The 12,681-nt window shown below is 37.8% G+C and overlaps 1 protein-coding gene across 4 annotated transcripts in view; it reads right to left on the minus strand.

Annotated features, from left to right (window-relative positions):
• ATAD2B (ATPase family AAA domain containing 2B) overlaps positions 1–12,681 on the minus strand; it is a 72,816-nt gene that overhangs the window by 22,163 nt on the left and 37,972 nt on the right. For 3 of the 4 annotated variants that reach the window (XM_069011695.1, XM_069011693.1, XM_069011692.1), the window contains exons 17-22: positions 9,399–9,531; positions 7,277–7,463; positions 6,481–6,666; positions 5,691–5,826; positions 5,190–5,386; positions 2,482–2,641 (exon numbers count right to left, since the gene is read on the minus strand). In XM_069011695.1, the coding sequence (XP_068867796.1) occupies positions 2,482–2,641; positions 5,190–5,386; positions 5,691–5,826; positions 6,481–6,666; positions 7,277–7,463; positions 9,399–9,531 (999 nt within the window). The remainder of the gene's footprint in view (positions 1–2,481; positions 2,642–5,189; positions 5,387–5,690; positions 5,827–6,480; positions 6,667–7,276; positions 7,464–9,398; positions 9,532–12,681) is intronic. The other variant, XM_069011694.1, reaches the window with a different exon arrangement.

Raw genomic sequence — 12,681 nt, forward strand, 5'->3', positions numbered from 1 at the left:
ACTAAGCCCATATGTGGAGAAAATTGACATCTAGAATGTCGCTTTTCAATGAAACCTACAACACTCATTGTTTAACTTCAGTACAAACATATTTAATTTGTCAATCCATCCATACTGAATTACTTTTTCCAGCTGTTGCAGGTACTTCAACAGTTGCCATCAATTAATGTCTAAAACATATTCTACAACTGGCAGACTTAATGTTTTAATAATCTTTAAAGACAACAATTAAGAATATCACTAAATACTTATTTTGCAATATTTGTAATTCTAGAAACAGCAAACTTTACAGCTGGAAAAACTGCTGAGTGAAAGAGACTATCCAGTATCCACCTCAAAAGAGCCCAATGTTTTCTGGGGAAAAACTACTGCCCACTAAATATACTGGAAGTTGGAAGGTTTTGCCCACATATTTGTGAAGCATTATGCTTTATGATCACCAAAAAACCACATGGCATTTGTTCCAGACATAATTTTGAGATATTAAACTTCAAAGTTCTGGACAGATAATAATGTTTAAGAAGGCCTTGCAAAGAAGGAAGAGGGGGAGGGGAGGGGAGGGGAGGGGAGGGGAGGGGAGGGGAGGGGAGGGGAGGGGAGGGGAGGGGAGGGGAGGGGAGGGGAGGGGAGGGGAGGGGAGGGGAGGGGAGGGGAGGGGAGGGGAGGGGAGGGGAGGGGAAAAGAAAGGAATCAAATCAGGGTGTTTGACTGAACCACCACTTTCCTCTAATCCTATGATGGGCAAGGCTTTCCCCCAAGCAGTGCCTCAAAGAGGCAAACACTCATGTCCAACATACAGTGGTTATGTTTCCATGCCTTCAAGAACATTTCCCAGTCAAACAATGGAGGGAGAAAACCCCAACCTGTATTACTACAGAACCTGTCTGAAATTTTATAGCAAAGTACCAGGAAAAAAAGCCCAAAGCAACCAGTGTTTGACATCCAGACTGCAGATAAAATCAGTTAGTCTGGTCCTCCCACTGCTTTTCCAGCTTAACAACAGGACAGAAGCAGGTACAGTATGAGTCTTCTGCAAATTCAAGCATGAAGCAGAAGCAAGCATATATGCCCAGCTTTAAAGAATGTGTACATTTATAGGTTAATATTCATTAAATGAATAGATCTGAATGCATGGAATGCTTCCTCTGAACAGCCATAATGTGCTGTTTCAGGTGTGTTCACACAACAGCCCAAGAAATCCCGCATGCCAGAAGAGCAATACATGCTCTGTTGTTAATAGCAGAGGACAGAACAATTTTTCATTACCTCCTATCCAAAACTGAACCTAGAAAGAGCCAGATCAATTTCTCCCAGCTCAGTTCTGACAGCAAGGAAAATCAAAATATCCCTAAAACAGGTGCTCTTCAGATACAGTCAGAATGCCAAGTGCCCACCAAAGGCTTTAATTGGTTCATATCAATTGCCCATTAGAAGTCCTCAAAAGTGTGTTATCAGGATCACAAAATAAATGGACTTTTTTTTAGTTGAAAGAAAATAATGCATCATAAACTGAAAAAATTATCTTCTACAAATATGAACTGGATTCAAAAGGCAACATGAAAAAAGTCTGACCAGACTATACTGTATGTAGGCCACACATGAGACACTGGCAAAATGCCTCAGAAAATCAAAAATTTGAGAAGAAAAATACAGAAAAATCAGGCTTTAACCTGGTAAAGCAATTTCACAAGATTTCATGAAGAACTTTTTAACACATTGGACTACATTTGTAGATGGACCCTGATGTCCAAATATCACATGTATTAAATAGAACCCTACATTAAAAGACTGCTTTGTGTTGATGCTTTGTTGATGACTCTTGAAGCTGCTGGCTGAAAGGCTTTCTTTTGGCAATGTGCACTGTAAGACAGCCCTAGCAAAGAGCACACAATGATGTTCTTTCCTTAGTTTGGAGCGTGAACAGCTTTTACATGCATTTCAGTCTACAAATTCCTTTTTAATTGAAAGCATCCCATCACACTTTGTCAAGACAATACTGTCTAATCTCTCCTAATCAGCTGCAACTGACTTCCTTGCCTGGTGATTTATCCTGTTTTATTTCTATCCCCAAATACATAGATTTTAATTTCTGTGTACGAATTTCATGTTCTAAGCTAACATGGAAATACAGCAGGCCACTGCCAGATTGTGTGAGGATTCTCTACAGAGCTCTCCAAATTACAGTGGGGTTTTGTTGCATATACAGAGTCCATATATGAAAAAAGAGCTATCAAATTTGGAAGGGAACTACAAAACATAATTTATTAGAAAACAGCTCTGAATGCTATAGTTTTCCTGATCTTCTAATGTCCCCCAGGTGCACTACATGCCTTAGAATACTAAAAGCACAGACCCTTTAGGACTTGCTTATCCTAATTATCACAAACCATGCAGTTTATCTAAATGCCTGAATAGCAACAAAATAGGGGATTAAATACCAGGATTTCAGGTCTAGGTAGGCCAAAAGCAGTAGATTCTTACCTCCAGGATCTTTGTCTGGATTGTACTCCAATGCATTGCTGCAGATCAGGTCAATGTCTGTTAGAAAATCCTTGGCTGTTAAGTAGTTGTGTTTATCAATTTTGGTTATTACTGTTGACAGGTCCATTGGCTCTTTGATAACCTCAAGGTAATCTGAAACCTATAAACAAACAGCACACAGAAATGACACAGACCATATGCATTCTTACTGAACAATGACAATCACATCTTTATACTTGGATTCATTCCACATGCTTAACTCTAAGACATTAAGTAAACATTTTGATTTCTAAGCAAATTTATGCTAAAAATGGAAGTTTTATCAGGCTAAGAACATGGCACTTCCAAAGCTGCTTTCCTTCAGGAGCTCACCAATTTATATTTCAAAATTAATTAAATAGTATTTTTGAGGGAATACGCTTTAATGTAAATGTATTTTTCATTTTAGACTGATTTAGTTAATAGATTTTTATGGTGCTATAAGACTGTCAGGAACTAAAAAAGCAAAACCCATCAGCCTAACTTGAAGCCCTAGGAAAAATTAGGGAAGCTCTATTTTGTTCACTTTGTAGGTAAGGTTCTCATTAGACTAAACAGCCAAATTACCAGCTTTTAAATACCTTCTATAAAATAGTTTCTTCAATCACTTGTTAAACAAAGAAAAGTCAGGTTTTATTGATTGCAGATGTTAGATTGGCTGTACAGAAGGACAATCCAAAGAAAAAGCCTTGTGTCAGAGTTTACTATGAGCTTAGATCGTAACTGGAGATTCAGCAACCACCAGGGCACACTAAAAAGTGTTTAACAGAATTAATGATACCATAAGGGTTTCAGCCTTAATAGTCAAATGCATCAGCACAGCTGCTGTTACAAAGTTCACCCAAAAAATCTATTAATTTCTTATTTACTTCAAGGGAAAAATATATATATATTTGAATGTTTCAGTGTGATTTAGATTAGAATTAATTAAAAACACTGGCAGCCTCTAAAACAGTACTGCATTTTTTCTTTTTAAATCACCCACATATGATGGTCACTGCCAAAGCACTTAAGAGTTAAATACATATTCAGATCAAGCCATAATGGTTCTGTAAGATTTTTTTTTTTTTTTAAATAGTGGATGCAGACATATATTACAACATAAACTAATATTAATGCATTATTTCAGTGGACAGCAATGTGTCACTTAATTCCTTAAATACAGACATTGAAATTTATTTTGACAAATTAAAATGGCAAAAATTCTCTTTTGGTCTCCCTTTACAGAAACATGATGATATCTGGTTCAGGGACTGGAAAGCCAAGCCACAGGCTTCCTTTTCTTGTTAGCACAGCATCAGAAAATCCTCACTGGAAGCTGTAAATATTGCTGCTGATTTAGTCAGGAAAATCCTTGACTTATCACACAGCAGCATTCTCTGCAATGCAAGTAGGAGTGGAACAAACCTAACACATTTTCTAAGGAAGTCAAGCAGACAAGCTGTTGTAGAAAAGGAAAGGCTAGTCCTGTGCTGAAATGCAGCAGGTGGGACAAAAAGGATTACACTTGACTTCTGGTGCTGTGATATATTAGCAGCATTCTGGCAAGTTTTCAAGTAACAAATTCACATTTCTATTCTCTCCATCTACAAAACATGGACTTATTCCTTCTCTATGTGCCCTTATTTATCTAAGTCTAGACCACAGTCTTGACAGAAAAGAACTACCTTCACTACAAGTATGAAGAGTTTCTTACAATAATGGACCTCCCAAACAGTTTCACAGGAAAAATCAAACCAAGTTACTGCTCAGACCATGCTCACACTGTAGGTTGCCACATTAAACAGCTCACCAGGCTTTCAAAAACAGTCAGCTATGGAACACTATGGAAAGCTCAAATCAAGAGAGGACTGCATCAGCCCATAAAAGACGCCTGTTCTATTCTGCCTGCTCCATCCTGCAAGGAATTTACACTCCAAATCTGCTTTTTACAATGATGGACTTCTGATGTCCCATATTCATCTTTTAATGTCTTCCAAAAGAGTTGCTTCTCCAAAAGAGTTGCTTCTCTCTTCAGAAAAAAAGTAGGGATTTTTTTTTTGCAGTGAGCAAGCCTGCAAAGCTTGCAGGGGGCCAGCATCTGATCTCAAAGTCAGACCAAACACAATCCTATTCATACAGCAACACTTGAAAATAGATTTGCAGATCAAACTGTCTCATCAGTTAGGTGTGTACAGTCCATAATCGACCAGCTAATGCCTTATAATGTGCTACCATCTGTGATTAATGGCATCCACAAGCATTGCTGCTGAAATTATGCAACAATACTATTAATGCTGAATGCATTACAGAACACAGATCACTTTCCCAATATTATCATGTTTATGATTACAATGCTGTAAAAGCTTTTATTAAAGAATTTTATTTATGGTTTCAAGTATTTCAGGAGCACTGGCAGGAACAGGAGTGTTGGCATTTTAAAATGCTGGTTTCAGTTACAAAAGCACAGGAATGCACTGGGGCCACTGGTAATAGAACATGCTCCAAATCCTTGCATCATGGACAATGAGGCTGTGACTCTATCATCAGCTAAAAATCAGCATCTTAGATTGGACAGATGATGAATAAAACATCTATTTTTCTAATTAACTCAGCCATTTCCTTTTTTTATTTTGCATTCTTTTTCTAATATTTTCAACTTCATTGTTTGCACATTACTGAAACAAGACCTCTTCAATATCCACCGGTTTGCTGAAGATGTTAAAGCGTTTGTCTGTGGCCAGCCTCTTGGTGACATCCCTGAGAAACAACCGCAGCTCCCGCAGGGTGTTCTCCTCCTGGTCCTCCATCCGCTGCTTCTCTGCTTCCGACAGCTCCCGGGCAGGACACGGCAGTGCAAGAGGAAGAACTTCCAGAGCACGAAGAGCTAGGGAAAAAAACAAGAAGTCAGACAATGGAAACATTAACAACACAGTGGCTCTTGGGATTATGCCATTCCCAATTTCGTTATATGTATTTAATATGCATTGTGGATCTATCACTGCATCCTTGACCCCACAACTCTCCGTCTTCCACAACTGTTAACTGTAACTCTGAAATTTATTCTGGGCACTGATTAATGCTGTCACATAATTACACTGTTAACTATCCACACCTTTTTAAAAAGGAAAGTAACACAAAATAAAACAATAGGATCACATTATTATTGGTTTTACTGTAACTTAGTTTACCAGCCTGTTTCCTTCTTGGTGGGGGCATTGCTGCCTCATCAAGAATTAAGCCTTTGAAAAATCGCAATCTGTCTTCTTCACTTGGTCTTTGAATATAAAAAACCTCTTCATACTGGATTCTGAAAATACATTTCACCTAAAAAAAAAAAAGCCATAATAAAACTGAGCCCACTGAAAAAGACATGAACAATGACCATATTGTAATACCAGTCACAAACTTTTCAAAATCAGCCACATGACAGGAGACAGTAAACTCTACCTAAAGCTGTGTTCACAGCAAAGGGAAGACAAATACTTGTAATTCTCACTGAATTTTCTAAAGTAATGAAACTTGTAGTATCCCCCATGATCCTAACAATGGCCACTCCTGCAGTAAAAGGAGAATAAATGGGCAGGAGGAGAAAAAAAAAAAATAATCACAGAAAATGTTAAGGAGAAAAACCAGGAACCCTCCCCCATCTGGAGCCTCAGAAAATGTAATGCTCAAGGTCAGGCCTTTAGACTAAATCTGCATTTAATTATAATGGAGTCATTTGTCAAAAAGAACAACTGACAAAATGAACAATTTTGTCTTCCCAGAAGAGTAGCATGGAGCTTATGAAAATCAGTAATACAGACATACATCCCACATTAAGGAAAATTACTAACATTCAATTATTATCACATTTTCTGTTTGACATATTTTAAATTAAGTTAGAAAACCACTACAAAACAAAATGATTTTACATGATTAAAACATTCAGAAGAGCACAGAACTCCCTAACAATTCCTCCTTTCATGATAAACGTACCTCTTCAGGCAAATCACTAAACATGGACTCAGAGGTAGACAGTAGAAATATAGGTGAGAAAGATGGTATATCTTGCAGCAAAGTTAGGAAAGTAGCTCTCACAGTTTCACTGACAGCTTCCCACCAATCACCAATATGAGGCATGTAAACTATACTTGGTACTGTTCTTCGAGCTTCACGAAAGATCTAATTAAAAGAAACAGTGACATTTCAACTAAGGAACTAATTGTTACCATCAGTTTTGAGTAACAAAGTTCTTGTGCATTAGAAAATGACTCATCTTTGTGGTATTTTATAGACAAATGTTCCAGCAGAATAGAATTATCTAAAGACTTTCTAAACAAGTGTTAGCGACTCTCAGCTACAGCCGTCAAATATTTAATGTCAATGTGCCAGGGAGACTACAAAGCAACTACTTTGTTTTAAAAATACGTACGTTTTAAAAACTGTTTTGCAATTCATGCAATATTCACCACAAGCTATTTGGAAATGTAAAACATTTAAAACTAAGCAAATGAATCTAGAACCACAGCACAATAATCCATATACAACATCAAGCACTGAACACCCAGATTAAATTTACTCAGCATTAGGTATGTGATGAGGGGGCAGGTTAAAAATGTAATTACATTCACTAGTTACTAGAGAGATCTCCATCACCCCCTAGAGACCTCTTTCTTTTAAACAGGAAAATAGAAGGAGCATATGAAAACCTGGACATTCCATCTGGCTGCCTTTATTTTGATGCAACCAGAATTACATAATTGACTCATTACAAGGGAATCTGAAATATCACCTGTGCACATGACTCTTCAGGCGTTTTGGCACTGACTGAATAAAGAGCTGGCAGGTCGAGCCTGTGTACGGAGAATTTTTCCAGGGTGTGCAATAGTGCTGGAGCAAGGTGCGAAGTCTGACCCGAACCTCTTTCCCCAGAGAGCAGTAATCTTGGTCTGTAAGAGGTTGGCTGGTGATAAGCTGACCTGCAACAGAACAACAGTTAAAAAAGTCAATTAACACACCAATGCTATCAATGGATGGATATATAGGAGATATTTTAGAATCCATAAGACTTTGAGTAATGGGTAATAGCTTCCTACAACAGTCTAAAAACATCAACTAACACTACTATCACTCGAAACTACTTCAGGTGCCAATAACTCAAAATTTGTCTTATCGTTGTTTCCACAACCATTTAATTCAAACTCATCTGTGTGAAGCTATGATACATACTAAATTCATGACAATTTTCATTATAACCAGTTTATTTAAAACTAATTCCTTGATCATATAAGAAGATTTATTGGATATCCAGTAAAGACAGCAACTGAATCATGTCTAGGTCAGTCCTAACTACTAAAGTATCTCCTTGGTAGCCTCAGGAATCCCAGGTCAACCCTTTCACCCCTTCAGTGCCACCCAGGATTTTCAAGAACCAATGAACATTTCCATAGTTTACTTATTTAAGAAAAAGGATCTGAAGTAGGGCTGAATAAAATCACTATGTATCATGTATTTTAGCATATTTGTTTTAGCATTTGTACACTTCTAGTCAATAGACTTCTGAACAGAAGGAAAACTTTAACGAAAACCTGCAAAGGTAAACTTATTTTTTGGTTTTTTGTTGTTGAGAAGAAACTCTAAGCAGTCCATACAAGGGATTTCGTGTTTGTTCCTTTCTCTTGGTGTTTTTACCCAGTTTTATGGACAAATGAGACAAGAAGAAAAAAGCATTAAGTTTTTCCATTAAAAGTCTTTTCCATTTATAGAAAACTGATTATTAAACAAGAAAGTTTTTAAGTAATTTGCATTTTCTCTCATTAAGGCATTTCTATCTGCCCATCAGTGAACTCGGGCAGTGGAACAAAACTTGCTGGTATTACTTCATGTTAAACATTTTGGGACAGGAATGAACACTGCTGACCTTTGGCTTTCAGTTCTATTGGTGGTGGTTACACACACAGATAACAATCAAAAATGCTCAGAAAATAGATTAGGGGAGGCTTACATACTTTGCAAAAATAAGCACAGCCTTGTGATTCTTTTATTTAGGCACACATCCACACAAATATATATTGTTGTTCTGGGTTTGACTTCCCCCTTCCCAACCTCACAAGAAAAGCTTAAATTTAACATTAGAATATTTAATTATGTCCCTCCAACTGTTTGAACTTTAATCCTTATTTTTAAGCTCAGATATCCATAAATTCTGTTCTGGCATTATTATTTAGCACAAAAATTTTAACAGTTTTCCACAAGATGGCTCTACTAAACAGTGCCACTAATGAACAGTTTTTCTAACTTCATTTTCTTTATTCAGCAAACTCCCTGCAGAAACTACCACATAATGCAGTCCAAAACTATTCTTAACACAAAACCAAGAAATGTTCGTTATTGTTAATTACTGTAGCCAGTCCAATTTATACAAGATACACTCATCCAAATTTCACACATATTTTCTAAATTCCCATTTTCCTGAAACTTTCCACAAAAAACAATGAAAAACGCACAATAAAAATGCTGAATGCATTCCTTATACAAAATGCTTCCAAAACAGATGCATACACCAAAGCTCAACCATACTTTGGACCAAGAAAAAGCACACAACCCCTCCAATATATTCCTTCATACATCTCTTCTCAGTTCTTAACCTTTCAAATTGAAGTAGTTTGTTAAAATTAAGAATTGCAGTTATTAGCTTTACTTCTAACCTACTATTGAAAAACATTTCTGATTCCTGCGTGTGGGATGTGACCTTTCCCAAGAACACCCCCACATCTAAAACTCTTATCTGTGCACTTACATGTTTCATTGCAGAACACCACTGCCACCCCAAGCAAGCAACTTTCTTAGCTCTCCTGATATAAGAGTCTCCTGGTTTCATCTGTCTAATTATACGCATTTAGAGAAACACTCACATTGTAAAATGAAGGTAGGGTTTATGTATAGCAGCTGATGACTGTTTCTTTGGTGATCCTGAGTGACAGCTCGTCTCAAAAATTGATGAAGCATTCTCATCTTCACTATCATCTAATATTAGACTTGGTACATCTGTTTCAAGAGATGTATTAATTAGAACTTTATCACTTCTAAGTACATGGTACAACAAACAAGACAAGATACTACAATTTTCTTTGTGTCAATTATAATAAATCTTCAAATGTAAAAGAAATTAGTTAAAACTGTCTAAGTATCAGCCTTAGGAATACTAAGTACTTATTACTTCAAAAACCAAAACAAATTAAATGCGGTAGAAGTCTAATCATAATTACAATTTATTTTTTTAAACAATCAAGCTAAACAACTTCTCAAATACAAAAAAGTTTAACTTGTTATGAAATGCTTCCTTCGGGTTTATTTTGCGGCTAGAGGTTTTTTCAAGGACGAAGCTATAAAATGTGTAATTCCTCAGACTATACAGAATTTTGTAATTATTTACTTGTTCAAGTGTCCAGATTCTCATAGGTACACTTCTTCCAAAATTATTCTCAGCATGACTACCTAGACGTGTTTATGAAGAATTGTTTTCCACCCTCTGATAATCTGCTGAAGAATATCAAATTTCTTTTTATCAAAATCAGTTCAATGCCTTCCATATTCATATACTATACCTTTACCTAGTTTAATTCCTTTGCTAATATAGTAACACAATGAACTGAAGCACTTTCTATACAGACCTTGAAAATCTCAAAGACTGATTATATTCACAAGACACACTGCAGAGACTAACAAATGCAAAAATACTAATATGGCACTAAAACAAAACAACCAGGTAACAGTTGAAAATCAGGTACAGCTAAATTAGCTCCCAGAGCTGCAATGGGATTAAGAGTTACCTGGTGTGATTTGATAATGGAAAAGAACTGCTGCACGATCTTTACTTGCCCCTGGAAAGTTGAGTTGCTTTTGCCCTATGCAAGGCCACTCGTTCTCATTTCCATAGGGAAGGAAGCGTGCAATGATGGGATGAAAATGGTCACAGCCACTCAGCTGTACAGCAGGAGTACTGCAGAGGCCAGCTCTGCTGAGCAAGAAAATGTGCTGCAATGGATGGACAGCATTCCTGGGAGCAGCCCAGAGTCACTGTAGCACACTGCTGCTCAGGACAACCACCAGACATCCCAACAGCAGCTCAAGTTGGCCATAGCCACTTATGAAAAGGGATTGCTGCGAAATGAAAGTGTGAAATACAGAGAGATCCAAGTGTTATTCTCAAATACACAGTCCACTGCATGACTTGTTGGGATAACATGAGGCAATGGCACAGGTCCTGCCACACTGATCAGACGATCACCATGGGACAAAGGAATCTCCTTCAGGGCAGTGTTAAGAGTTGGATGGAGGTGACAGCCAAGCCACAGGAAAAACTGTCCCAGGGTTCCAGGAAAAATTGTTAAGAGACAACAAAGGTTCCCTTAGCTGGCCATGTGATGTAAGAAACTGGATTCAGAGTAGGCTGGGCAGGAATGATATTCTGCTGGCATGGGAGGAGGATGTGTCCTATCCCTTGTCAAGGGATACACACCTGACAATCATTCCTCAGGGAACAAAGATGAAGAAGGCTTGCAGACCCCAAGCAGTGGCCAAAAGCTATTCCACAGCAAGAAAACATGGCACAGAAGCTGCTGGATATTTAGCTAAAGCTAAGGGTGGAGACCTCCAAATCAACTGGACAAAGGCCTTCTTCCTCTGGGCTCACTACAGTCCCTAAAACAGAGGATTTCCAGTATACCAGACATAGGCACAAGTAAGTCCTATGCTCATGCACTGGACACAGCTTTCACTTCCTAAAATACACAATTATTTTAAAAGGTAGCTCATCTTTTAATCCCAAGCATCAAGTCTCTGTGACGTCCTCTGCTTGAGCATCTGACTCACTGAATTACAAAAAACGGGAATTCTTAGTGAAATGCAGAAAACCTGATGTGCAGATTGTAAGCACACCTGTACGCATGTGCTGTATACTTAGCTTTGAATTCAAAAAAATTTGAAGCCCTATTGTGTAGTCTACATTGCACAATGTACAATTGTTGTACCTGAAAGTGGATTCTTCTGGTTTTAACAAAGATTAAGCTTGTTGTTCAATACCTTCTTGGACTTAAGGGAGTAAGAAAAAAACTAAAGGAAATGCTAATAGAAACCTCAGTTCACACATCTTCAAAATCAATTACCTACAAACATTTAAAACTACCCATAGCAGCAAATTATCTAGTAAAATTACTATTTAAATCAACTAAAGCTTCCAAATTCAATTTGTTAGCAGTAATGAGCAATAATAAATAGGAATGTAAAAAATATAACCAAAGAAAATATTCTGAACTTAAACCAATTCTTCAACAAGAATGACGATCTCTAAACTGGGTGCTACCAACAGGTTAACAGTATACAGAGACTTAAGCATCTTAAATAACTTTGGTTACAATCAAGGGATCCCAGCAGGATCTAACTGCAGCTGCAAGCCAGCTCATTTCTCCCTACCCACCACCACATGCTCCCAGGGCCCATCTCTGGCCAACTCCAACACTTGTTAAAACCTCCAGCTACCCCAAAGTCAGCAGAAAACACATAAATACGTCATTTTTGGATGAGTTTTCTGGCTAAAACAGTTTAACAAAAGACCTGATCTACTCAAGCAAGTGGAAAAGATAGAGCAAAAATGCACAGCTTGGCTGGAGAACTGCAGCAGCCACCATAAGGATCAGTTTAAGCTGCCTGGGCTGCAGGCTGAAAGCATGCTCTGGAACACAAATGAGAAGTCAAGAAAGATTTGCTTTATGACTGGGCTGTTTTCAAGTTAATCACACACAACCCCAAGAACTGTTTACAGAGCTGGGGGGGTGAGAATGATCCCAGATAAGAACAGTAGACTATATCAGAATAAACAGATCTCAAAGCCAAGGTATCTTGTTCAACATTTAACTTCCAAGAAATGAGCTGGGTAACTATTAAAGCATGTCTCAGAGAACAGTTGGGTAAAAAATTCCCAGCACCTATTGACTCACTGCCAGTCAAAACAGTCAGCCATATTCCTTCTTGTTCCCGGCTTCCTTGGTGCACTCACACTGCTCCCATTGCAGCAGGTTTCTGGCATTCACCGACCCCTTAGTGAGTTGATTTTACTCACAAATTTGGCAAAAAAAGCTAACCTGACAAAACAGCAAACAGTTCTCCACTTGCTAAGCCAACAGGATCAGCTTGGAA

The sequence above is a fragment of the Aphelocoma coerulescens genome, chromosome 3 (assembly GCF_041296385.1).
Source record: "Aphelocoma coerulescens isolate FSJ_1873_10779 chromosome 3, UR_Acoe_1.0, whole genome shotgun sequence".
Classification (NCBI taxonomy): Eukaryota; Metazoa; Chordata; class Aves; order Passeriformes; family Corvidae; genus Aphelocoma; species Aphelocoma coerulescens.